At 37.0% G+C, this 25,423-nt stretch overlaps 1 protein-coding gene and 1 pseudogene across 4 annotated transcripts in view; one reads left to right on the top strand and one right to left on the bottom strand.

Moving 5' to 3' along the window:
- The first annotated feature begins 777 nt into the window (after positions 1–777).
- Positions 778–2,702, top strand: LOC112424105 (ubiquitin-conjugating enzyme E2 variant 1 pseudogene; annotated as a pseudogene).
- A 4,036-nt stretch (positions 2,703–6,738) lies between these two features.
- LOC105467042 (coiled-coil domain containing 186) overlaps positions 6,739–25,423 on the bottom strand; it is a 53,315-nt gene continuing 34,630 nt past the window's right edge. For all 4 annotated transcript variants that reach the window (XM_011716351.3, XM_011716347.3, XM_011716338.3 and 1 more), the window contains 10 exons: positions 22,546–22,650; positions 21,440–21,538; positions 21,187–21,273; positions 20,204–20,346; positions 16,926–17,181; positions 16,144–16,333; positions 14,880–14,960; positions 12,421–12,631; positions 10,843–11,062; positions 6,739–10,171 (listed from right to left, as the gene is read on the bottom strand). In XM_011716351.3, coding sequence (XP_011714653.1) covers positions 10,088–10,171; positions 10,843–11,062; positions 12,421–12,631; positions 14,880–14,960; positions 16,144–16,333; positions 16,926–17,181; positions 20,204–20,346; positions 21,187–21,273; positions 21,440–21,538; positions 22,546–22,650 — 1,476 coding nt within the window. In that variant the 3' untranslated portion in view covers positions 6,739–10,087. The remainder of the gene's footprint in view (positions 10,172–10,842; positions 11,063–12,420; positions 12,632–14,879; positions 14,961–16,143; positions 16,334–16,925; positions 17,182–20,203; positions 20,347–21,186; positions 21,274–21,439; positions 21,539–22,545; positions 22,651–25,423) is intronic.

The raw sequence follows: 25,423 nt of genomic DNA, 5'->3' as shown, positions 1-25,423 counted from the left end.
CTTAAAATACGAAAGCACTAGAGTATGCTGCATTTGATTTCTGACCAGAATAGCTGCTAAATACTAGTCTGCTTTCTAAGTAACTATAGCATTAAGTAAACTTGGAAAATGCATAACAGCACCTCAGGGGATAAACAAACTGTGTCCATGTATGATGATGGAGCTACTTTTCTTACACTGAGAACAGAGAACAGGTATCCAGAATCACTTGGGGGCTTTGTAACTTCGTGGTGGGATGGATCATGTAGACAGCGGCACCAGGAAGTGAGAACTACGCCCGCCAGATCTCACCTGTATTCGAACTTGGTCTTTACCCTACTCCACCCTTGCAAAAAACTAGTAAGGTCCCTGCTTTTCATTTCCACAGATTGCAATACTCCATGCTGCATATTTATCTGTTAATGAGCATCTGAAAACAGGTTAACCTGGAAAAACGCTTTGGTATACTCTGAATAACTGTTTCTTAAGATGAACTGGCTCTTTTAAAAAAGTTCATAAAAGTCAACTTTAAATCACATAATACATAATTCCACAAAAACCCTGTACCCTCTTCCCCATCCCTCCAACACACATACATACAAGGTTACCATAGCTAGGACTTTATATCTTTCCAGAACCCTCTCCTTAAAAAATACATACATAGATGTCAAGCTGGTATATCTCTAGGTTGATTTATAATTATAAACGTACAAAGTGACATCAGGAATCACCATGGATTCACATGGAACATCCTCCATAAACACGATACATTAGCCTAAAGGCTGCTGGTCCTACTTCATGCGGCACTCCCGCCATCCAATGTGTAAGCCTCTCTGTGACGTGGAGCCCTCCCATCACCTCAACTGCAATTTGACAAATGTGACAAGGACTCTTGCTGAACTTGGTTCCTTCTACCTTTCATCTCTCACTCACCTGACTGACCTGGTCAATAAAAGCCCACCCCAACAGGATAATGGAGGAAACGTAGACACAGCCAAACCAGCTCTGGACGGTGAGAAGTGTTCTGGTTGTTTAGGATGGGGTGTTTGTTCTGTGGGTCGAGTGGGCACAGACAAATGGAAAACATTCTCTCCTGCTCTGTATCAAGTTGTTGCTGAAATGGGAACTGTACTATACTTGTGGGTCGAGTATGATCTTTAAAAATCATCAGCAACATCTTGGGCTTTGACATACAAGTTACTAGTATTAACCACTTACACTTCGGAGCACCTTTGTGAGATCGGATCATCCAGTATCTTGGAAGGCCCCTGGTACTTCTGCTTCAACTGTTTTTTGAAAGTTGATGCCTCAGAGCTTAGAAAGCATTTAATCATATCAAAGAAAAACAGTGAAAAGCGTTTTTAGGCAAGCACATTCATCCTTTTTTACTCATAAACTGGGACAAGTTCTTAAGATAGTATCCACTATTTAAAATATGATTTCTATGAGAAAGAGTTCGGAATTCCAATTAGAGACACCAGAAACACCCTTTGCAGCCTGCTTGTCCCAGCAGGCTCTCTGCACAATCCCCTCCACCCTGACCTCAAATTAACACAAAGCAAAACACAAAGTCTAGGAACAAGCTAGTTCAGAGTCCAGAGAAGTACACCCCTTTGGTACGGACACCTAGGGACCCGGTTTCTGGGGAAGAGATGGCATCCATAGGAGCTCTAGCGGGAGCAGAACCAAGACACAAAGTGTTTCTCCCAGAGGTGGCCAGCCCCACAGCTCCAGACCTAGAGCAAGGGCAGCAAGCTGGGGGACCGAGGGGGGGGTGTCTTCCCGAGTCAGAACTCACCAAGGGGCCAGACCAAGAACCATTAGGTGGTGTGGCAGGTTTAACTGATGTTTCTTGGGACAAGCAAAGTGGGAAGATGCTGAAAACACTTCCCCCACACCCTTAGGGCTTTAGTGGCTAAAAACAAAAAAACTACACTTAGTTAAATGGACAATGTGGAAAGCTACTCTAGTATTTAATGTATTTCCTGAGTTACTGTAACTAGAAGTTACCTGTGGACAAGCTTGGTTATTTCAGTGGATCTTAAACTTTCAACAGAACTTTTGTACTGGGTTAGGTGGTAGAGATTCTTCTCTTGAATATAATAGCCTATCTGTTTTTATGGAGTGCAATTAGGGGCAGGTAGTCTGTCAAAAAGCCTGGCTGTTGGAAAAAGGCTGGAAATTCCTCAGAAATAAAATATTTCTTAAATATATGCTTCCCTCCACCTTGAGATTTTTTTTTTTAAGTAAGAATCAAGTATGTAAGTTAGGGAGCAACAGCGGCGGAAGGTGGCAGCTACCATAGGCTTGGGAGTAAAAAGGTCCCTCGCAGTTTCCGATTGCTGGAAGAACTTGCAGGCGGCCAGAAAAGAGCAGATGGCACAGTTAACTGGGGTCTAGAAGATGACAAAGACATGTCACAGGACGGACAGGAATGATGACTGGGCCGCCAAGAATAATTTATGAAAACCAGACATCCAGTCTTAAAATAGAATGTGGACCTAAATACCCAGAAGCACCCCCTTTGCAAGATTTGTAATGAAAATTAATATGGAGTTAATAGTTCCAGTGAAGTGGTGGGCCCAAGATCCGTATCAGTGCTAGCAAAATGGCAGAATTCTTAAAGCATCGAAGTTGTCCTGCAAGAGCTTTAGCGCCCAACAATATCTAAAGAAAATATGAAACTCCCTCAGCCTGCTGAAGGACAATGTTACAGCAATTAATTAAAAAGAAAAACCATGGGCCCTTCCCTTCCCCAGAATTCACTTTAAGGAGTCTTCATTTTCCACAGTAGTAAATTTTCTAGATATGTCTTGTAGACCTCAAAGGACTGGAAAGGAAACTCCCATTCAAAGGAAATTTATCTTAAGATACTAAATGATACTAATTTTTTGTCCGTTTGAAATAAGTTGTGCTATACGAAGTTATCCTGTCAAGTGTAGCCACTGTCCACAGGGTTGAAACTCTGGGATCAAGGTAAGTATATTTAAATTGACTCCCATTGTAACTGGTGGGGCACATCTAACTGTGAAAAGACACACCACACAATCACCTTTTTCTGTTGATTACATGGCCTGGGCTCTCGGCCTTCTCTCCTTACCCCTCCCCCTAGGTCCTACCCTCCCTGCAACAGCCCTCTACCCTGGGGGCTTGTTACCCTCTGGTCCTAAATCTTCCTTTCTCTTGCAAACAAATACAGTCTACTGAAAGCAGACTATTATGTTGAAAAGGTTTCTTTACGAATTTTACATTTACTCTACAGATCTTAGTTTCAGGGGATTCTTTCCAACAATTAACTCATTAAGTTTCCTGGCATAATTTAAGTGTACCACAACTGTTAGAGCAATGGGAACCAATGCCTCCCTCTGAGATTGGCCTTCAATGAGGAATTTAGGGCTTTCTCCATATCTTCTCTTCCCCAGCTTTGAGGGGTGCTTTTTCTCCCCTTCTCCTCAAGTTCCTTTTGCACCATCACCACCCAACACTTTCCATGACATCCTTGCTTTGGCCAGAAGCGATTAGGTAAGGTTGGAAAGTTTCCCTGACCTCCCTCACTATTCACTCTCCACCAGGCTACAAAATGAATATTGGGTCCTCAGTCCTGCCACTCTCTGCGGTCATCATCAGCTGATGCGTTGTTTTTAGCTCAGGTTTTGATAAAGTGAATTGTCTCCAGGGTTACTCAGACCTGTCAGCTCTCAAAGTCCTTGGTGGTTAAAATTGGAGAAAGGGCACATGAAGACACTCATAAGCACACATAATCCCTCTGTATTTTTTTTTTTTTTTCCTGTAATTGATTTTGCTTTTAGAAATTGAAGAAGTTTTGAACAGGGCTGTCATTTGGTCATCCTTTCAATTCATTGGGATCTAGTTTGAAATATGACAATTGGAACAAAACTTTGAATCCAGTGCATATTTTGGTTTTGGCGTCGCAGTTGCGTCTGAAGATCCTCGGAAGGGATTGAGACCTTGGTGTGCATGGTAGACCCCTGAAATTGGCGGGCTTGACCTCCTAGCAAATTGCTTCGTTTTTCCACTTCTGTTCAGGACCACTAAACACTGAAATGTGGATGCATACAGAAATAAATGCAGTTCATTATGTACTAAAGTTTTGTTTTTTAACTTGATATTTGTGTAAATCCACCTTTTGAAGCAACAACTATCAAGTCTGAAAAGCAACTGATGTTTCCATTAACGTTTTTCTGGGGAAAAGTTAGTTCTAAGGATTTAACATCCTGTAACTGAAGTTTAACATAACAGTATCCCATAAGCAGTCTTTTTTATTGTCAGATTATTGCCAAATTTTTAATTTTTAAAAGTGTGCGTTTTCTTCAAAAGTGTAAGTTAGAAATTAATAATTAATAATCTACTGGGCAGAAACATCAAGTCTGGTCACACTATTCTCAGTCATTAAAACTTATTAAAACTCAGCATTAGCATCAGTTAATCACAGAGGAATGCTTCTGAGTTGCTGCTCCTGAAGAGCAGGTACTCATTCTGCATTCATTAACTTAAGCTATTTTTATTAAGAAAAAACAGATTTGGATATAAGTTCATCAGAATGGCCTTCCCATCTCATGACTGCAGGTCATACTGACCACGTGAATGGTACTTCGATATAGTTAACCGAATATAAAGGAGCCACTAAAAGCCTCTGCTCATAATTATCACCTCCAGTTCAAGTCACTACTCTCCTGCTACGTGGACCTAAATCAAGAACCACAAGCTAATATCTTTCCTTGATTTACCCTCTTGCCCTGTATCTTCCTTTCTCTTGCAAACAAATCCACAGGCTACTGAAAGCAGCCTGTTAAGTATGTTAGAAAACTTACTTTATTAATTTTACACTTACTCTACAGATCTTGATTTCAGGAGATTCTTTCCAATAGAAAACTCAATAAGTTATATGGCATAATTTAAGCACACCAGAACTGTTAGAGCAATGGAAACCAATGCCTTGTTATGTGAAATATTTCATCCCACACATATTCACTTGATTGAATTAATGCCTTTTTCGTGTCTTCTTATTGAACATACTTAGTTCTTTATTACTGAAGCTAGACTTCATGGCAAGTGAGTTCTATTTCACAGAAAATCTGAACACATCACTGGCTTACCAAGTAAGAAATTTTCACATTACCTATGGGCCCAGAGCCTTCTGTAAAAGGCTCATGTGGTCTGGCTCTGTGTCCCCACTCAAATCTCATATTGAATTGTAATCCCCATAATTCCCAAGTGTTGAGGGAGAGACATGGTGGGAGGTGACTGAATCATGGGGACGGTTTCCCCCATGCTGTTCTCGTGGTAGTTAAGTTCTCACAAGATCTGATGGTTTTATAAGTGTTCGCAAGTTCTTCCTCCTTTTTCTCTCTCTTGCCTGCCACCATGTAAGACATGCCTGTTTCCTCTTCCACCATGATTGCAAGTTTCCTGAGGCCTCCCCAGCAATGCAGAACTGTGAATCAATTAAACCTCTTTCCTTTATAATTACCCAGTCTGGGGCAGTTCTTTACAGCAGTGTGAAAACCAATAAATACAAAGGCTAAGTTTTGCTATCAATAATTTAAACAAAAATTCAAAATACAACTTAGCATTCAACTTAAATCTGCTTACTATTGCTCACTGACTTCCAATCATATTGATAGAATAAAGACAACTATAGAAAGCAAAAATTCCCAGTCTAGTTAAAAAAAAGAAAATTGAAGCTATTTGAATAAGCCTTGCCAACAGTCTGAAGAATCAGTCTGTTTAGCAAATGGTGTATATAAACAAATAATTAAAGATGCCATTAAACTACAAGTTCGTAAACAGGCATTACCTATTTAATAAGTACAATATATACATAGAATCCTCTTGAAAAGCTTCATTTTATACAGAAACGTATTTACAACAAACAGTGTAATCAAATTAAAGATTATCTGTACAATACACACAAATGCATATATATATGTCTTCTGGAAGACAAGTTTCATCACTGCAGTCAAAATGGATAGCCATTTGCATTTTAAAAAAGAATTCCATTCCAGAAGAAAAATACATCTCTAATATACAATTATATTTTTCATTTATTTTCCTAAAAATTCTCCATGTTTAGATTACCTTTTCAATTTTTCTTTGTTCATCCTTGAAAAATTTCAGGTTTCTAGTGCCACCAACTGGTGTTAATTAAAAATCAACAATCTTGGTGTCCAAAAAAAATTGCTTTTAAAAAAAAGGTTATCAAAAAATAGGCTACTGGAATTACCATTCATAAAGCATAAATGACAACATGATTTATAAAAATATTTTCACCAGGGTAGCATATCTAATAACATTTACATTATCAAGGATTCTATTTTTTTCTTTTACTGATAAATCTTGGTTTAAATTTGCATATAACAATTTTTAGAAAATAATATATTGCAAAAGAAAGTTTGGAAACATGCGTGACATGATTAATCTTTATGAGCACCAAATAGGCATTAATAATTTAATGGTAAAAAATCTAATGCCATTTTCTGGTCTTTGGATTTTTTTAAATTTTTCTTAAATAATAAACATTAAACTGTGACAAAAGTTAGGAAACATGCAGAACCACCTGGAAAACAGTAATTTACTCTCAGCGTACCTTTGCAAGGATTTTCCAAAGCCTCATGTAAGAGTGATTTCTGGGCCACTTGCACAAGTAGATAAACCCTCTTCTCAGGCTAGTTATAAAGGGCTGAGATGAGCCACAGAAGTCCAAGACCTGCTCTGATTGTCTCCCAGTTCTCCCAGCTATTTTCTTTCCTTTTTTTTTTTTTGAGACAGGGTCTCACTCTGTCACCCAGGCTGCAGTACAGTGGCAATCACAGCTCACTGCAAGCTTCAACCTCCCAGGCTCAGATGATCCTCCCAACTCAGCCTCCTGGGTAGCTAGGACCACAGGCATGTGCCACTGCATCCGGCTAATTTTTTCTATCTTTTGTACACATGGGGTTTTGCCATGTTGCCCAGGCTGGTCTCAAACTCCTGGGCTCAAGCAATCCTCCCACCTCGGCCTCCCAAAGTGCTGGGATTGCAGGGGTGAGCCACCACACCTGGCCCCAGCTATTTTGATTAGACCATAAACTCCATGAGGATGGAAATGCCCTGGTCTGCTCACTAGTATATATACAATACCCTGTATGGTGCCAGTACAATAATATAGGTTTTCAATAAATGCATTTATTAAATAAATAAATAACATGTTGGTAGCCTGATAAAATTTAATTTCAAGCTAAATCGCTTTAAAATGGGTATGAAGATAGAAAGTAAAAACAAAAAAAAACACCATCAAAGTTCAAATTTATTCTTCTGCCCAAATCTACCATTTTCAGTCCTTAAAACTAAACAGGCTAAAGTCTGAAGTGGTATGGGAAAATGGAGTCACGGAAAATATTCACTTCAAAATTAAAACCTATTTAAGTGTATACATATACATACACAGAAAAAATCACTTCCAGCTCAAATAAACCAAAATATTGCTAAATAACCAAAACAGCCTTGATATGTACAACCAATAATGAACATATAAAACAAACCTCCCTCCAGGTTTCAGATTTATCCAGATCATTTTCCTTTTCCAGATACCCCATTCTTCTCGCCATGTATTTAGAGGGCAGAAGGCCCTCTAAATCCTTACATCAGGAGCTGTCTGTGAATTAGAGATAGGTATCTCTGACACATGTAGATTACTTTGCTCAGTCCTGATCCATATACAAAAGCACACAGTAGACACTGAAGAACAAAAGAAAACTAAAGCATTTTCTTTAAAAAATTTCCATAGTTTCTAAAATTTGTAAGGCAAAAAAGGTAATAGAGTCAAAATATTGTTTATAATAGTTTTCTTCTAAAATTTTCTCACTAAACTTCTCCAAGTAGATGGTAGCACAAATATTAATACTGGAGTGTGCATTTTTGTCTAAAATGTATACACATTTTAAAGTGTAGAGGCATAGGATACTATGGATCTGATCACTATTTGGTCTCCATTATACATTTTGTGCCTTGGAGGAAAAAATCCAAATACTGTAGTTTATGAATCTGTATCATAAGAAACTAGAAAAATTTAGTTATGCTGCCTACACAAAGTAGTCTTTAGGAGTGTTTAGTGTGTCTAGAAACAAATGGTAAAATAATTCAGATTTGATTGCACTTTCCCTCTCATTTTGATAAATTATTAATGGTAAAAAGAACAAGACACATTATGTTAAGACTAATAGTTTTTATAACTATTCTAAAAATAAAACATCTTTGAACACATATTTTCATTTTGAAGTGAAAAGATATTTGTTCTGGGATAACATCTAACTCAATATATAGAAAAAAAGACATTCATTAAATAATCTAATCCTTAGTAAATTATCTTTTTAAACAATGTTGATTAAAAAATGTTAAAACACATTAAAAGGATATTGCCACCATGAGCCCAACTTTTAGAGCCCATACAATTCTTTACAGGCTTTTAATCCATCATCCCAAAACTTAATTCCCTTAATGGGAGAAAAAGGGAGGCAAAAATCCAAACCAAACAAGGCTTGCTGCAGTATCTGCACAAGAGCCAAGGTATCTTATTATAGTAATGATCTGAAGATAATGAAATATGAAAAATCACTCAGAAATTGTAAGTGAGAAATAATAAGGGGTGAGAAAAAATTCAATGACATAGAAATATTGATACTATGGCAACACTTAAGTGTATATCTTAAATAAATATTGTAAAAAATCCAACAAGATAGAAAAATTTGGCTCAAAAATTAAGTTCCTTTGGTTACAGATATATACTTATTTTAGGTACGTGTGAGGTTTTTTTGTTTTAAGAGACAGGGTCTTGCTCTGTTGCCCACGCTGGAATGCTGTGGCACCATCATGGCTCACCTGCAGCCTTGACCTCCTGTGCTCAAGTGATTCTACCACTTCAGCCTCCCGAGTAGCTGGAACTAAAGGCATGCACCACCATGCCTGGATAATCTTTTAAAATTTCTTTGTAGAGATGGGGGTCTCGCTATGTTGCCAAGGCGGGTCTTAAACTCCTGGCCTCAGGTGATCCTCCTGCCTTGGCCTCCCAAAGTGCTGGGATTACAGGTGTGAGTTACTGCACCTGGACTATTTTATGTTTTAAATAAATACACTGAAACATCACATGTGGGGGAACTGTATGATCACTCCACTACAATACATAATTAATATATCAATGTTGAAGAATGGTGCTCAAATGAAATAGTTTATAGTGCCATATGCTGGTTTCTTTTGGAAGGTGGTTCTTCATAAATATTTATCTTTACACAATGTCAGTAAAACTAAAGTATTTCAGTTTCAAAGAACCATTCATCTCTCTGTTCTCATGATAGGATCCATTTCACAATTTAAAATATAAGTAAACTCCACAGAAATTTTATAAATTAATATGTAATTTAAAATCATATTTTAAGTAACTAAAAACTTTAAAAATTCAACCATTAACTCAAACAATCAGAATCTGAAAAAATGTACCTAAAACCGATAAGAAAACCTGACAGAGGTAAATAATGACTGATCATTGCTGGTTACCAACAGCTAGCTTTCCTATTAAGTTCAGCTTTCATTAAAACTGAAATTAGAAGATTTAAGTATTCATACGCATCCCTAAAACTCACCCAATATGCTGGAGTATAAAAATAAAAAATTTTATCATTTTTTTAAGCTGTCTTGATGTTGGAGAAATAGTGTATTACTGAATGCTTACCACCTGTCTTTTCATACATAATTTTCAAAAGGTGAGTCATTTTTGACATTATGTATTTTAAAGGGAAGAAATATGAACAAAGGGCTTGATAAAAGCCTTTGTAATGTTCAACATTTCTTATGAATATAAGCAAATTAAGTTGTTTAGATTCAATGACAGGCTGTTATATTACACCATACAAAAACAAACTTCATCAAAGCTTTCAGTCTTACAGTATATATAGCAATGCATTCATATTGTAAAAGGATATTTTCTGTGTACAGATGAAGCAAAACAATATTTTTACTGGCTGAAACAAAAAGTGGAAGAAAGTGTCCAACGATAGTGGTCAGTGGCACCTACTCCTGTGTGGCTTTTGTCTGTTTACTGAGCAGGAGGCTTGTATTAGGTTTTCTTTGTCTTCTGTTCTAGTTCATGCTGGTGTTTAATAAGACGTTCTATTTCTGTTCCAAGTGTTTGTAGATTTTCCTTTAATAATTGGGGTGAGGGGAAAGGGAAGAGAAAAACAAAAGTATAATAAATAAAACAATTCAGTTTGAACTATTTTTTGCCTAAATTTTGAAAATGAAAGAGTGGTTAGCCCTAAATGCTATGTCAGATAAACTAGCGATCCAGCTGTTTTCAGTAAAGTACTCCTGTCCATTTCAAAGTAATACTCAAACTTTCTACAGAAGCTACAGCAATTTTTTAATGCATAAAATAATTTCTTACTATTACTGATTTTAAAATTATTTTTAAACTCAGTACTAATTTTCAAGGCCTACCCACAGCAAAAATAAAATAGTTGGGTCAAATATTAACTGTAAAAAAGAAAATAAAGCTGAAAAATAAATCAGAAATGCCATAATCTTAAAAAATTGTTTCAGTAATTAAAACTAATTATATGTCAAAGCCATCCAATATAAATTTAATGACATCTTAGTGCCTATCAAATAGCAAAATTAATTTTTGCTATTTTTCATCTTTCCTAATATAAAGAACTATACTTTTTAAAAAGAGAAAATCACAAAACTTCATCTTCGGGTAAAATGCCTGTCTTGCATTACAGAAACAGCCCAGTTAATTGCTAGATCAGACTGTGAAACAGGCATCATTTTGCCATGTTTACTGGTTGGCATATGAATGAGAAATACAAATACCTTCAAAGTAATATTTTTTAGTAACGTATCCTCCAAAACAGCCTGTAATTTTCGGTTGATCTCCAAAGAGAGCTCCAATGTTAATCCATTGTCAGCTGGATGGGATGTGTATAAAGATGCCATGATGCCACCCCGTCTACTTAAATGAACTTTGTTAAAATCAGATGCCTCTGAAGAAAGTGTGCCTGACTCTTCCCGTAAAATATAACTTTGAATTATTCTGCAAAACAAAATGATAGTATCAGTTGTGTACTTGTAGAATTAAAAAAAAATGGAATTTGCAAAAGTCAACTAATAATAAAGATAAGCATAAAATAAGTATTAGGTTAATAACCTAACTATATTAGGAAAGAATTCTCCTTATTCAGATGGTTTCTTAAACTACCTCATTTTTGTTCTATTGTAGCATTCAGAGTAAAGACATATAAACATTGTTTTTCTACGTCTTTCCTTATTAATCAAAATTTGAGCTTTTTTGTTTGTTTTTAAAGAGACAAGGTCTCATTCTGTCACCCAGGCTGGAGTGCAGTGGCACAAACATAGCTCACTGCAGCCTCCACTGGATGGGCTCAAGTGATCCTCCTGCCTCAGCCTTCCGAGCAGCTAGGACCACAGACGTGTACCACCATGCCTGAATAATTTTTTTTTTGAGATGGGGTCTTGCTATGTTGCTCAGGCTGGTTGACCTCCCGGCCTCAAGCAATCCTCCTGCCTCGGCCTCTGGCCTCCCAAAGTGCTGGGATTACAGGTGTGAGACACCATACCTAGCTGAACAATTTCTTTATTGCTCCAATTTGTTAATATTTTCTGTTTTCCTACTATTAGACTTACAATTTGCTGTATTTTATGCTCTTTCTTTTAAAAGTCACAGGCACACTTTCCTATAAGTCTAAAATTATTTCAAAATAAAAATTAAGTCATTGGAAAAGGCCTACAATATAAAAACAACTTTTATTTACATAAAACAGTATTTGTGAGAGGAATTTGGCGCAGCACTCCCCAGAGTTAGTCAGAGCTGGGTTTGGATCTTCAGCTCTAGGTCTGTCACACAGGTGATGAATGGTGGCCCTGAAACATTTAGTGATTTGACCTGAGCCCCAGTTATCTGCAAAATTAGAGAACTCATGCACTGAGTGGTTGTAAGCAATCAATGAGATATTGCTAAGCCATAGGCACAGTGCCTTGTACTACTAGGTACTCAATAAATTATCCCACTATGTCCTACCCAACAGGAAAAAAAAATCCACAACCCCATATATATCTCTTAGAGCCACAGTCATGAAAATAAAAAGCTAAGCAAACCATTATCTTTTTAAAATCTAAAGTTGTTTAAGTATCTTAAAAATATTAACATTGACCGAACTCTCTATCACTTTAAAGGAAAGACCCGTGTTTTATTTCATCTTAGTATTCACAAAACCTAGAACCTAATAGGTGATCATAAAAGACTGGGAACTCAATAACTATAATTATTTTTTGAAAGATAGTCTCTTGATAGGACTAATTTTAAAAACAGTAACTTTGCCATATGAGTAATAGTATTTTGAAGACCGATCATGCTACCATAATAATACATACTTTGTTTTTTTCCTAATTTCTTCCACCAGTTGTTTGATGTGGTCCTCCATAAATTCTATCTTTTCATTTTTCCGGGCATGTGCTTTTTGCAGCCTAACTATCCTCTCAATCAACATGGCCTTATCTACTTGTGGAAAGTTATCCACAGCTACTGAGGACCCAGTATTTTCTGGAGATCGATCTTCTGCACTGCTTCGAGCATTCAGGGACCCTGAAGACAAAAAAAAAAAAAATTGGTTTAGATACTGTGCTTAATCTAACATCATCTCTCATCTCATATATTATTTATTCCAGTATCATTTCAAATATTCACTCTAACAGAGTTGGACACAGAAGACAACACAGGTCAACGTGGCCTAGGTTCTTGTTTCTGAATATACTGGTGACAGAGGTATCAACAGGGTCTATACTGTGTCTCTCAGGAAGTGGTAATAAGAGAAACAAGGATCTCAAAAAGAGTAACAAGTCTAAAGTGAGACCAAAATTAAACTATAATAGAACAAAGCAGAGAGGAGGAGGAAGGGAGGACAGGAACAGAGGTACGAGAGGAGACAGAGAAACAGAGGTTAGAATATAGTGGGTTAAGCTCTGAGGCCAGCCTGCCTATGTTCAAATACTACTCCTCTACTTACTAGCTATGTGACTTTGGACAAGGTATTTACTTTTCTGTGCCTTGGTTATGTCATCTTAAAGTGGCATAAATTACATTATTTACCTCACAGGATTGTTATCCTCATTTAAATGAATATATGTGAAATGCTTCGAAAAAGCCATATAGCAAGCATTACGCAGTGTTAGGTATTACTTTTACCAACATCAGTAAGAAGAATCTGATCCTCTTTACCCTACAAAGATTAGTTTTTTCCAATCCCATTTTATAGCTTTAAGTAATATCTCTTATCCAAAGTAACATATCTTATCCAAAGTTATATAACGAATAAATGGCAGACCTGGGATCTAAATACATGTCTATAATTTCAAATCCATGTTCTTACTACACATTTTTTTCCCACTACTATAACAGCTGATGATGGTTTTCTACTAATGTGCAACCTCTGGGAGGCAATATAGTATACTGCCAAGCAAGGACTCTGGAGCCAAAGATTTCTCACTGTGGACTTTGGGTGAATCATGCAGCCTCTGAATCTTGGTTTCCTCATCTATAAAATGGGAATTATAATACCTACCTCACATGACTTTTTTGCAGAGTAAATGGTATGTTTCAAGTGCTTAGCATGGTTCTTGGCATTCCAAAAAAGACATACTGATATTTTGCTAATTATCATTTTCATAATGGTATCAATCATAATTTTATAGACTCTACCCATTTTTACTTTAGAACATAGGCATATCTATCATGAGAAAAACTAAAAGATTTAAAAATATATACATGTGCATATATATGTAAAACTCTGGCACACAATGATGACATCTTCATTGGTTCTTGGCTGTTAAAAGAAAAAGAGAGAGACCACTGTACACCAAATCTCTTTATAAATCTGATTTTAAAAAACAGAAGAGGAAGCTGTTGCACAGAATAAAGCAGCAGCAGGCTAGAAAAAAGAAGGGGCTGGGCACGGTGGCTCACGCCTGTCATCCCACAACTCTGGGAGGCCAAGGTGGAAGGATCACTTGAAGCCAGGAGTTCAAGATCAGCCTGGGCAACATAGTGAGATCTTGTCTATACAAAACACAAAACAAAACAAACACAAAAACAAAAAACCAAAAAATAAACATTAGCTAGGCGTTTGGCATGTGCCTATAGTTGTAGCTACTTGAGAGGCTGAGGTGGGAAGATTGTGGTTGAGGTTGCAGGGAGCCAAAGTCACACCACTGCACTCCAGCCTGGGTGACCGAGTTAAGACCCTGTCTCCAAAAAAAAAAAAAAAAAAAAAAAAGAAAAGAAAAGAAAACACAACGAACAAAAAAGAAAGTAGGGAGGACACAGATTGCATAAAACCTCATGACATATCCGAAATCCTGGGTAATGAATAGAACTTAAATATTTAACCAGAAACATTTTTTACAATATAATTATATGTAACCATTATGTTTCATACTTCAAACTGAAACAAAGCATATCAATACTTTTTAAAATTAAAAAATGCTATTTATTTATTTTTTGAGACAGAGTTTTGCTCTGTTGCCCAGGCTGGAGCACAGTGATGCAATCTCAGCTCACCGCAACTTCCACCTCCAAGTGATTCTCGTGCCTCAGCCTCCCAATGGGATTACAGGTAGGCGTAAGCTACCACACCCAGCTAATTTTTGTATTTTTAGTAGAGATGGGGTTTCTCCATGTTGACCAGGCTGGTCTTGAGCTTCTGACCGCAGGTGATCCACTCATCTTGGCCTCCCGAAGTGCTGGGATTACAGGTGTGAGCCATTGTACCTGGCCAAAAATGCTATTTATTTTTACATCAATCATGAAATAACAACTAGAGCCACTAGTTTTTTACCTGATGAACTAGAACGACTTCCCATGCTGCTGACTTCTTTGTCATAGCTTCCATTCTCAACTTGATCTAATTTTCTTCGTGCTATAGGAAAAAGAAGATTATTTGTCACAGTTATCAGGACCATTTGCTCCTACCATCTCTGACTTTAATTGCTAAAATCACTGAGGCAAAAATGGCATAGACAAGAGAAAGTTCTTGAATACATACTTTAGGCAGAGGGCTATGTCATTCATATAAAATGTCATTTGGAAATGTACAAGTACAAAATATACAGAAACAACATTATAACTGACACTGGCATCACTTAATCACAGTGGAGTTAACTTTTTAAAGTACTGAAAGATTCAGAAGTTCTTTACAGTACCAGAAATTTCCTCCAAATTTCCCTTCAATTACATCTACAAAAACAAACGAAATTCTATGGCAAATATCCGAATATATTCATATTAAGTAAATGCTAAGTCCCTTTTAGCTTATTACTATGTTTCAACCTATTTTAACACAAATAAAGCCATGGGAAATAGTGGAGAATAGGAGGTTAAAATACGTGTCTTACTTATTTTTGTATCCCAAGCATATAACACAGACACCCAATGATTGTATGACTTTTTAAAAGAAAGAAATCTGGAATCTAGTTCAGCAGTCAATTGTTATGCTTGGGTAATTTCTAACTTTTTGGGGTCTGTTTCTTGAGACCCAGGTGAAGAGTTAAGTTGCAACGATTTCCAAGTTACAGGACGCATCTGGGGTATCTGCACCCTAGATGCCGGTAGCCTAGATGCAGCACAAAAGAAATCACAGAATGTGAAAGGAGAAGATATCAGAGCTGCTATTTATACTGATATTTAAAGATAGATGTTTAAAAATTTCTATTTTTCATGTTTTCTAATATACATAAAAGAGTAACGTATGTTTAAAATGTATAAATAAACACATATAAATTGGAGAACAAATGCCTAAGCACTTTTTACTGACAGGAGTATGTGATCACAAGTTTAGATACTAATGCCCTAACATTACTTTCCCAATTCTCATGTTTTGTGATTCTGTGAATAAATGTCCTTTAGCATACAAGATATCTTTTAGGATAAAAGACTATTCATGAAATTGCAAGAAGTTTAAGAATTTGGTTTACTAATATTGATAAAGAGAACATACAGCTCCAGTGTGGTAGAACCACAAAAAATTATTTTTTTTCTAGAAAATCCTTAATGATTAAAAGAAACAAACACATTCATGGTCTAAGTGTGGAAGAATTTTATACCTTGCTGAAGTTGTTTGGTGAGATCCTTGATACCAGAGGCATGTTTACGTCTTTGAGTTACTAACTCATCTTTTAATTCTTCTACTTGGGTACTCAGTGCTTTAACTTCTGTTTGTCTACAAGTAAGTTCAGCTTGCAGAGTTTGGACTTCCTCTTTTCGCAGTTCTTCCTCTTTCAACAGCCTACTTTCCTGAATAGTAAGTAAAACAAAACCCACCAATTTTAGTATGTTTGTTTCCATTAATGCTCAGTTTATTACCTTAACAATCTAAGGTTCTTGACAGTGGAGACTGTTCTATTATTATTCCTTACCAGCTTTTGTTTACTTGAGCTTCTCACAGTTCCCATATAGCAAAGCAGGGGGATACATTAACGAGCATATCGTTCTATACATACCAAGCAACATGTGATACAGGTTGTTGAATTTTTGGATTAAAGTCTCAAATCATTTTTATGTGTAACTTGAAGACATTCTCATAAATTAAAAAAATAGAAATTTAAAGTACATTTTAAAAATATATAATGATTCTAGTTAGGAAGGACACAAACCAGTTTTCTCATTTTCAAAAGTAAAATATTCTTCATAATTATTTTAGGAAGAAATTTTATTATAAATTATAACAGTTGAGGAAAAAAACCCAACATTTCTTACAGCAGCTGAAATTGTCAGAAAGTCAGTGCCCGGGAAAGAACTTAATTCAACTACCACGACGTTTATACTGTTAGGGAAATTTAATTTGTGCTTGTTATGTTGTTTTAAATAAATGTAAATTTATACTTACCAAATTAATATTTGTCTGTTTCATTTGTTCACACTGGCTTTGTAACTGACTTTCACTACAAGAAAGTTTATCAAATTGTGACTGCAAAGAATTGGATTCAGACTGAAGCTGTGCATTCTTGCTAGTGAGCCTTTCTGTAAACAGTAGCAGCTCCGATTCTCTTTTCCTACTGCCTTCGATGTCTTTTTGTAGGTCATTAATCAAAGAATTAAGACTTTCCACTTCTTCCTTCAAATTTTCAATTTCTTGCTTACCTCTAAAAAACAAAATTTATATTTAAGAAAAAAATAAACCATTAAAAGACATTAATGGTTTGGGAATTTGCATCTAGTCAAATGCTTAATACAGGTACTTCTATTCGTTCATCCAAATATTTATAAATGCCTAATATATGCCAGGAAATAAAAGCTGGAAAGAAAAGTGAGTAAGACCAACACGGTCTCCGCTTTCAAAGAGTTTTTAGTCAAGGGCAGAAATTATGAGTGTAAAAAAACACTTTTGATGATAAAAGCACAGAGTGGGTTTGCCTAAACTAGTCTAAGTGATGCTCAAACTAATACTTAAAGCAGGAATCAGCAACCTTTTCCTGTAAAAGATCAGATAGTAAATAAGTTAGGTTTCTGGGTCACATGGTTTTGCTGTAATTGTTCCACTCTGCCATTGTACTATGAAAACTGCCACAGATATTACATGAATGAGTGTGGATGTATTCCAAAAAAACTTCATTTACTAAAAGAGGAAGTGGGCTGGATTTGTTTTGTAAGCCATGGTTGATCCCTGACCTAAAGCAGAAGTTACTGGAAAAAAAAAATATGCTCTAGGTAAAGGGAACAGTATGTGCTGAAGGCTGGGAAGGGAGTAAGAGGACTTTTTGTTGGTCCTAACAGATGTTCAGTATTGATGAAGAGAAGGACTGTACTATATCCCAAGCACTTAACACAGGGTTTGGCACGTAGGAAACAATCCATTAACATCTGTTAACCAACTACAGCTGAAATACAAGGGTGAAGAAAGGGAAGGCATGGAAGCAGCAAGGGACAAGTCACTAATCTTATAAGCCATGCTAAGGCAATGGAACTCACTAAACAATCTCTGAGGCAGTGGGAAATCACTGAAGAGTTTTTAGATTTCCTTTTTAAAAAGGATTATACTAACCACAGTGTGGAAAATAGATTAGAGAGGATACAAGCAGAAAAAATACAAATGGTGGCAGTTTTCCAGGTGAGCGCTGATAATAGCTTGGACTATGGTAGTAGCAGCGGGGAGGTAAAAAGTGAATGGACTTGACAGATGTTACAGACTCAGTATCATGAATACTTTGTAACTGGCTAGATGTGTGAGGGGAAGGAAAGAAGAAATGTGGATGGCCCTCAACCTGTTGAGCTGGACAGTCACATGGATGCTGCACTCATCATTCATCCTAGGAACATGTGAGGAGAAGCATGGGACAGAGAAACCGATTTTGGACATGCTAAGGTTTGAGGTATCTTTGATACTTGGGCCTGGAGCTTAGTGAAAAGGGCTAAAGATAATGATTCAAAAGTCCTGCAGCATACTACAAAACCAGTTGGGGTCACCCAAAGTTACAATAAAATTAGAACAAGAGGGCTTTATGAGAGAAAGAGAAGCCTGCCAAGGAGATTGAGAGACGGTGGCCAAAAAGGTGAGAGGAAAATCAGCATGTGATGGAAATGAAGCCAAAGGAACAAGCCTATCAAGAAAGACAACTGAATTCAACAGTGTTTAAAGATGATAAAAATTCAAGCAAGGGTGGGTCTGAGATATGTCTACCATATGCAGGGAGGCATTAGTAATTTTTAATGAAATGCTGGGATAGAAGCTACAATGAACTGGAGAGGTACAGAACATAGGAAGTGAGGAAATGGAGAATGAATACAGAAGATTCTATAAAGTTTGGCTGCAAAGGAAAGGAGAAAAATAAGGCAGCAGGGCAAAGCTATAAGAATTTTGATTTTTTTTTTTTTTTGAGATAGAGTCTCGCTCTGTCGCCCAGGCAGGAGCGCAGTGGCACGATCTCGGCTCACTGCAAGCTCCCCGTCCCAGGTTCACGCCATTCTCCTGCGTCAGCGTCCCGAGTAGCTGGGACTAAAGGTGCCCGCCATCACGCCCGGCTAATTTTTTCTATTTTGTTTTTTAGTAGAGACGGGGTTTTACCATGTTAGCCAGGATGGTCTCGATCTCCTGACCTCCTGATCTGCCCGCCTCGGCCTCCCAAAGTGCTGGGATTACAGGCATGAGCCACCGCACCCGGCCAGGAGTTTTGATATTTTTAAAAGACACTTATGTTTAAATGTAGAAAGAAAAAGAAAGTGGAGAAAGGTAAGCCATAAAGGATAAAGAATAACAATCAAGACAGAACCCAAGAAGGCAGAAGAGATGAAATCCACAGCAGAAGTAGAAAGACTAATTTGATTCACAGAGGAGATTCTTCCATGGTAACAGCAGAAAATATGGCTGCAGATACAGGCAGTTCACGGGACTGAGGGCAAAAAGTTGAGAGAGCTGTTACCTGACAGTTCCCATTTTTTCTGTGAAGAAGTAAACACTTGCCACGAGTAAATAGAAAAGTAAGAGGAAAAACTGAAGTGTGAAGAAAACGGTAGGGTTTAGAAAAGATGTTATGAAGAGGGTGGAGAATCTCTGACCAAGGACACATGGCAAGATTAGGTGCATTAATATTTCCAATTGAGGTTAGTGATCATGAATTTATTAGCAGAATCAATCTGAATGATGGTAGAGATTTTTTTTTTAGCAACACTCAGCAGCTTAGTTATCAGCAAGGTGTGGAAAAGAAGTTACCTGGCTTCAAAATGAATCCACATTCTGTCAAGTAATGTCACAAGTCGAGTTTACTTAAATGGTTTTATAAGGAGCCAAGGAATAATGTCAGCTCCGGATCTTAAGGAACACACATGCAAAGATCTAGAGCTAGACTTACCTTTTAGAAGAAAAAGTAAACACTGTGCATAAGCAACAGAATTCGAAAGCTAAGGAATGGATAAGAGACTCAACCTATTCTGTCATAAATTGCCACTACCAATGTTTAAGGAATATAAACTTTGATTTTTAGAAACCATGATAGGAAGGAACTCAAAGATAATCCAAAGAAGTTCAAATAAAGAGAAAAAATTTAAAAATTTCAGCTAGTAAAATTCTAAAAATTGTTCTTGTTTAATGCAACAATTGCATTTAGAAAATCTCGAGATAAAATTTAAAAGCTTGTTTATTAATACAAATAGAAGTTGCTCATTTTGTACCTTTGAAGCTGCTCCTGTAGCTGATCAAAAATTTTCACCTTGTCCAATAAATTCTGAATTTCAGCTTTTTGGCGATTAATAATTTCCTTATATTTTGATAATTCATCTTCTGTTCTTAATCGTTCATCTTCTAGACATTTCACCTATCGAATGATCATAACCAAGTTACAAACCATGTCTTCTTGTTCTTTATAAACTATTTTATATAGTGGTTACATATGAATAATCTAGAAATTCTAAAGCACCATTAACGTGAAGAAAATATAATGCAAATTTTACAATCCTACGTTTTAGTCTCAGGTTTCTTATGATTCAGTCATGGGAGTTTTAGCATGTCATTTCACTTTTTACTGAATCACCATCTCCTCATCTGAAAAAGAATAATATATCTTCTCTACCTCAGAAAACTGGCAGGAAGAACAAGTAAGAAGGTTTATGAAAAACAATTTAAAATTATCAAGTGATCTCAAATTCAGAGTGGTTAAAGGACTATTTCTAAATAAATGAATGATACACATTCATATTCATATTGGAAGAGATACTAATCTTACAATAAAGACTGTAAACACTGACGAGGACTTAATAGATTATTGGCCATTAAAACTATCCGTCTATTAAATATATTTGGGAAAAATATAGCCTTCCTATTATTTTCTGACACAGTTCTAAGGTCCAGCTATCTTTCCAGTTGATTCATTGATGAGACTGTCTTTAGAGAGAGGCCCAAGGATAAGTTATAAACACAGCAAATGTGCTGTGAAATAGGAATGTTTGGCAAACACGTCAAAGGGACTAACACGGAAGACATTTTCCTTTAAACAAAAGCAGTTGCTAGGAAATTGCTCCTCTTCTCTACTCTAAGTTCATTTATTATGGAATATTTCTATGTTAATGTCCTTTCCCCACCACTTTAAAAATCAGAATGAATCCAAAATTTAAGATATTTACCCTTCCTCTGGATTCATGACTAAAGATTGAATTACCTTTGTTCTCAGTGTTCGTAACTCATCCATACCCTCCTTAAATGTTCTCTTCAGATCTTCTAGTTCCTTTATTTTGGCATGATGCATCTTTAAAAAAGTTTAAAAGAAACAACAAATCATAATGTACTAAACTGTATCTAGGATTTATTGCCTGTTCTTTCCAAAAGGCCTTAAAAGTAGATGGCAATAAGTTCTATTTCTCTTTCTGTATTTATTACGCAACTTAGGATATATAAAGAGCAAAACTACTCACCTCTAGCTGGTCGGATTTTTCTTGCATTTGTTTTTCAAGTTCTCCTTTTGTGACTCTAAGTTTTGCATCAAGCTCATTTGATTTAATTTCTTCTGACTCCTAGTGGAAAGAAAACGAAAAAAGTGTGACAATTTTTAACCCATTTCCCGTTTGCCCTGAGATTACTCCTCTCTAATCCTAGTGTAGCATCATATACATTTGTTACATTAGGATAAGAGACAAGTTCTGTTTAAAAATAACTCCAAGAACAGTTTTTATATTTTATCTTCACACTGAAAATCAGTCAGATTTGTTTCAGCCTCGAGTGTGTTTACGTAAAATTAAATGAGTGCTGGCAGCAAGCTGCACTTTTTTTCTAAATAGCAAATGGGTTAAAGTTTTATACTTTGAAAAGAAAGCATTGCAATTAAGTTCACTAATTGTAAAATACATAGTATACGTAAAATCGAAGACTGCATTGAAAGATTTTAAATATGTCAATTTTGCATAAACAAGAATAGTACATTAAAACATGTAACATAGTAGAGTAGTTATTTTTGTAAACTATACATTTCCTTGCACTCTTCATTCTTCTGACATTTTCTAGGGTTTTTATTTGTTGGAAAACTTCTCTTATAAAATCCATTGAAGCTGCAGGTACTTTAACATTGGAAATAACCTGCATTTTATTTAACTGCCTGCCCAACAAAGTACATTCTATATGCAGAAGTAGAATACTGCACATATGGAAATTTAACGAAACAAGAGAACTGGCTGGGCGCAGTGGTTCATGCCTGTAATCCCAGCACTCTGGGAGACCGAGGCAGGTGACTCACGAAGTTAGGAGTTCAAGACCAGCCTGGCCAACACAGTGAAACCCCCTCTCTACTAAAAATAAAAAATTTAGCCAGGTGTGGTGGCAGGCACTTGTAATTCCAGCTACTCGGGAGGCTGGGGCAGGAGAATCACTTGAACTTGGGAGGCAGAGGCTGCAGTGAGCCGAGACCATGCCATTGAACTCGAGCCCAGGTGACAGAGTGAGACTCCAACTTAAAAAAAAAAAAAAAAAAGATATAACTGATATTTGCTAAAATTTGATACTAATCTATTTTAAAAGTTATGCATACCTGATATGTTTTTATCATATCCTGACAGTTTTTTCGTATCTGATCTGCTTCTTCCTTTGCTTGTGTTAATTTTGTTGTTGTTTCTTTGAGTTTATCTTTGGTTTCCTGCATTGACAAAAGACAGAGACAAAGTTGAGTACAGCAATGTGATGAATGGTAAGAAGTGTTCGGCAAGTAAGAAGGTTCTTGTCCTAGCACTGTCACTGAGCGGCCGTTTATTATTCTAGCAATAGTATTTTATGTTTCTGACAAAAAATTAAAATGTTTTGTATAGTTAACTAATAGCCATTAAATACAGTTAAATTTGACAGTTTTTGGCACAAATTACTAGAAGTTACTAACCTGATAAGATGAGCAAAGTGTTAAAAAGTTCTTTGTACACACACATCAAAGACAATTCTTTGGTTTACGGCTGTGGTATCTATTTATAACTGTCTTGGCTGGGTAAGGTGGCTCATGCCTATAATTCCAAAACTTTGGGAGGTTGAGGCAGGTGGATCACCTGAGGTCAGGAGCTTGAGACCAGCCTGGCCAACATGGTGAAACCCTATCTTTACTAAAAATAAAAAACTTGGCCAGGTGCAGTGGCTCACGCCTGTAATCCCAGCACATTGGGAGGCTGAGGCAGGCAGATCATCTGAGGTTGGGAGTTCGAGACCAGCCTGACCAAAATGGAGAAACCCCGTCTCTACTAAAAATACAAAATTAGCAGGGTGTGGTGGCACATGCCTGTAATGCCAGATACTCAGGAAGGCTGAAGCAGGAGAACTGCTTGAACCTGGGAGGCGGAGGCTGCGGTGAGCCGAAATTGCACCACTGCACTCCAGCCTGGGCAACAAGAGTGAAACTTGGTCTCAAAAACAAACAAACAAACAAACAAAAACACAATTAGCCAGGCATGGTGGTGGGCACCTGTAATCCCAGCTACTCAGCTTGGGAGGCTGAGGCAGGAGAATCATTTGAACCCGGGAGGCAAAGATTACAGGGAGGCAGAGGCTGCAGTGAGCCAAGATCACACCACTGCACTCCAGCCTGGGAAACAGAGTCAGACCTTGTCTCAAAAAACAAAACAAAACAAAACATAAAAACTGTCTTTTTTTTTTGAGACAGAGTCTCATTCCGTCACTCAGGTTGGACTACAGTGGTACAATGTCAGCTCACTGCAACCTCCACCTCCTGGGTTCAAGTGATTCTCCTGCCTCAGCCTCCCAAGTAGCTGGGATTACAGGTGTGTGCCACCACACCCAGCTAATTTTTGTATTTTTAGTAGAGATGGGTTTTTGCCGTGTTGGCCAGGATGGTCTCAAACTCCTGACCTCAGGTGATCCACCCGTCTCAGCCTCCTAAAGTAAAACTGTCGTTTTATAGACTGATGCTGCAATCTGGTTTCTGTTCCTAATCATTCTCCTAAGATGGCAACTCTGAAAGTTTTCAGGGGCTACCCTTATTAAATCCAATTACTACTTCTTCTTGTTATTCTTTACTTAACTTGCTCCAGTTCTGACCACCCCTGACTCTTTCAATATCCTTCCTCTGTTTCCATTACAAGACAATATTCTCCTTCTCTTTCTGCCCTCTTCATTGTTCCCTGACTGGCTTTTACTTCCTGTGGTGATTTTCCAAGATACAACCTGGCCATACACCTCTTTCTTCATAATTCTCCCTCAGCAGACCGATCCATGATTTTGGTTATCATGTGGATTTCAAATGGGACTTTAGGTATCATCTCCTCTCAGTAGCTTCCCTTCAGAAAAAGGCAGATGCTGCTCACTCTGCTTTTCCACAGATATAATTTAGGCATTCCCTGGATTCTAATGATCAATACATTATACTATAGCTTGTATGTTCCCCTAATACAGCATATAGCTTCTCAAGAGCAACTAACTCAGTACTTGTCACATATTAATTGTTCAACAAGTATCTGTTGAATTAATAAAGGAATATCTAATATAAGCCTCTAGTTAGGCTGGGCACCCCCAAATACCCAATACTCATCTCCCTTTGTTCCTTTTTTTCCTGCTGTTCCTCTACATGGAATGCCTTTCCCTGCATCTCTTGAACCATCTGAATTGCATTAATAGGCCGGGTGCAGTGGCTCATGTCTGTAATCCCAGCACTTTGGGAGGCAGAGGCAGACGGATCACCTGAGGTCAGGAGTTCAAGACCAGCCTTGCCAACATAGCAAAACCCAGTCTCTACTAAAAATACAAAAATTAGCCAGGTGTGGTAGTACACGCCTACAATCCCAGCTACTCAGGAGGCAGAGGCAGGAGAATCACTTGACTCCAGGAGGCAGAGGTTGCAGTGAGCCAAGATCGTGCCACTGCACTCCAGCCTGGGTGACAGAGCAAGGTTCCATCTCAAAAAAAGGAAAAAAAAAAAAAAAAAGGGAAAGAAAAAAGAAAAACAAAAATAAATTGCTTCTTACATGTCATTAAAAAAAAAATTTACCATATAAGTACTGAAAGTTATATATTTTCAGTTGCTAGTTTTTAATAATTTGACTTGTATTAAAAGGTAGTACCACTTTTAAAATATAAGCAATTATTTACTTTTTCAAATGCTGACTTTTTAAAATACTAGACTCAATGGACAGAGAGGGAGAAAAAGAGAGAGAAAAAGAACTTCATATATGTTTTTCTACTACTATACCATTAATAACTAAAAAGAGCCTGGCACATAGTAAGCACTTCATTCACTCAAAAAATAGCAATTGAGAAATTCCTGTACGCCAAATAAATATTAAGTAAATGAGTAAGGGAAAAGTGAGAATCACATTAAATGTTTTGGTTAAGGTATTGATTGTGTTTCACTTATTCATTCATTCAGTATTCACTGGCGCATCTATGCACCAGGCATTGTTCTATGCTCAAGGGAC

This window comes from Macaca nemestrina, chromosome 9, assembly GCF_043159975.1.
Source record: "Macaca nemestrina isolate mMacNem1 chromosome 9, mMacNem.hap1, whole genome shotgun sequence".
In the NCBI taxonomy this organism is placed as follows: Eukaryota; Metazoa; Chordata; class Mammalia; order Primates; family Cercopithecidae; genus Macaca; species Macaca nemestrina.
This window is presented reverse-complemented; position numbering and strand designations above follow the sequence as displayed.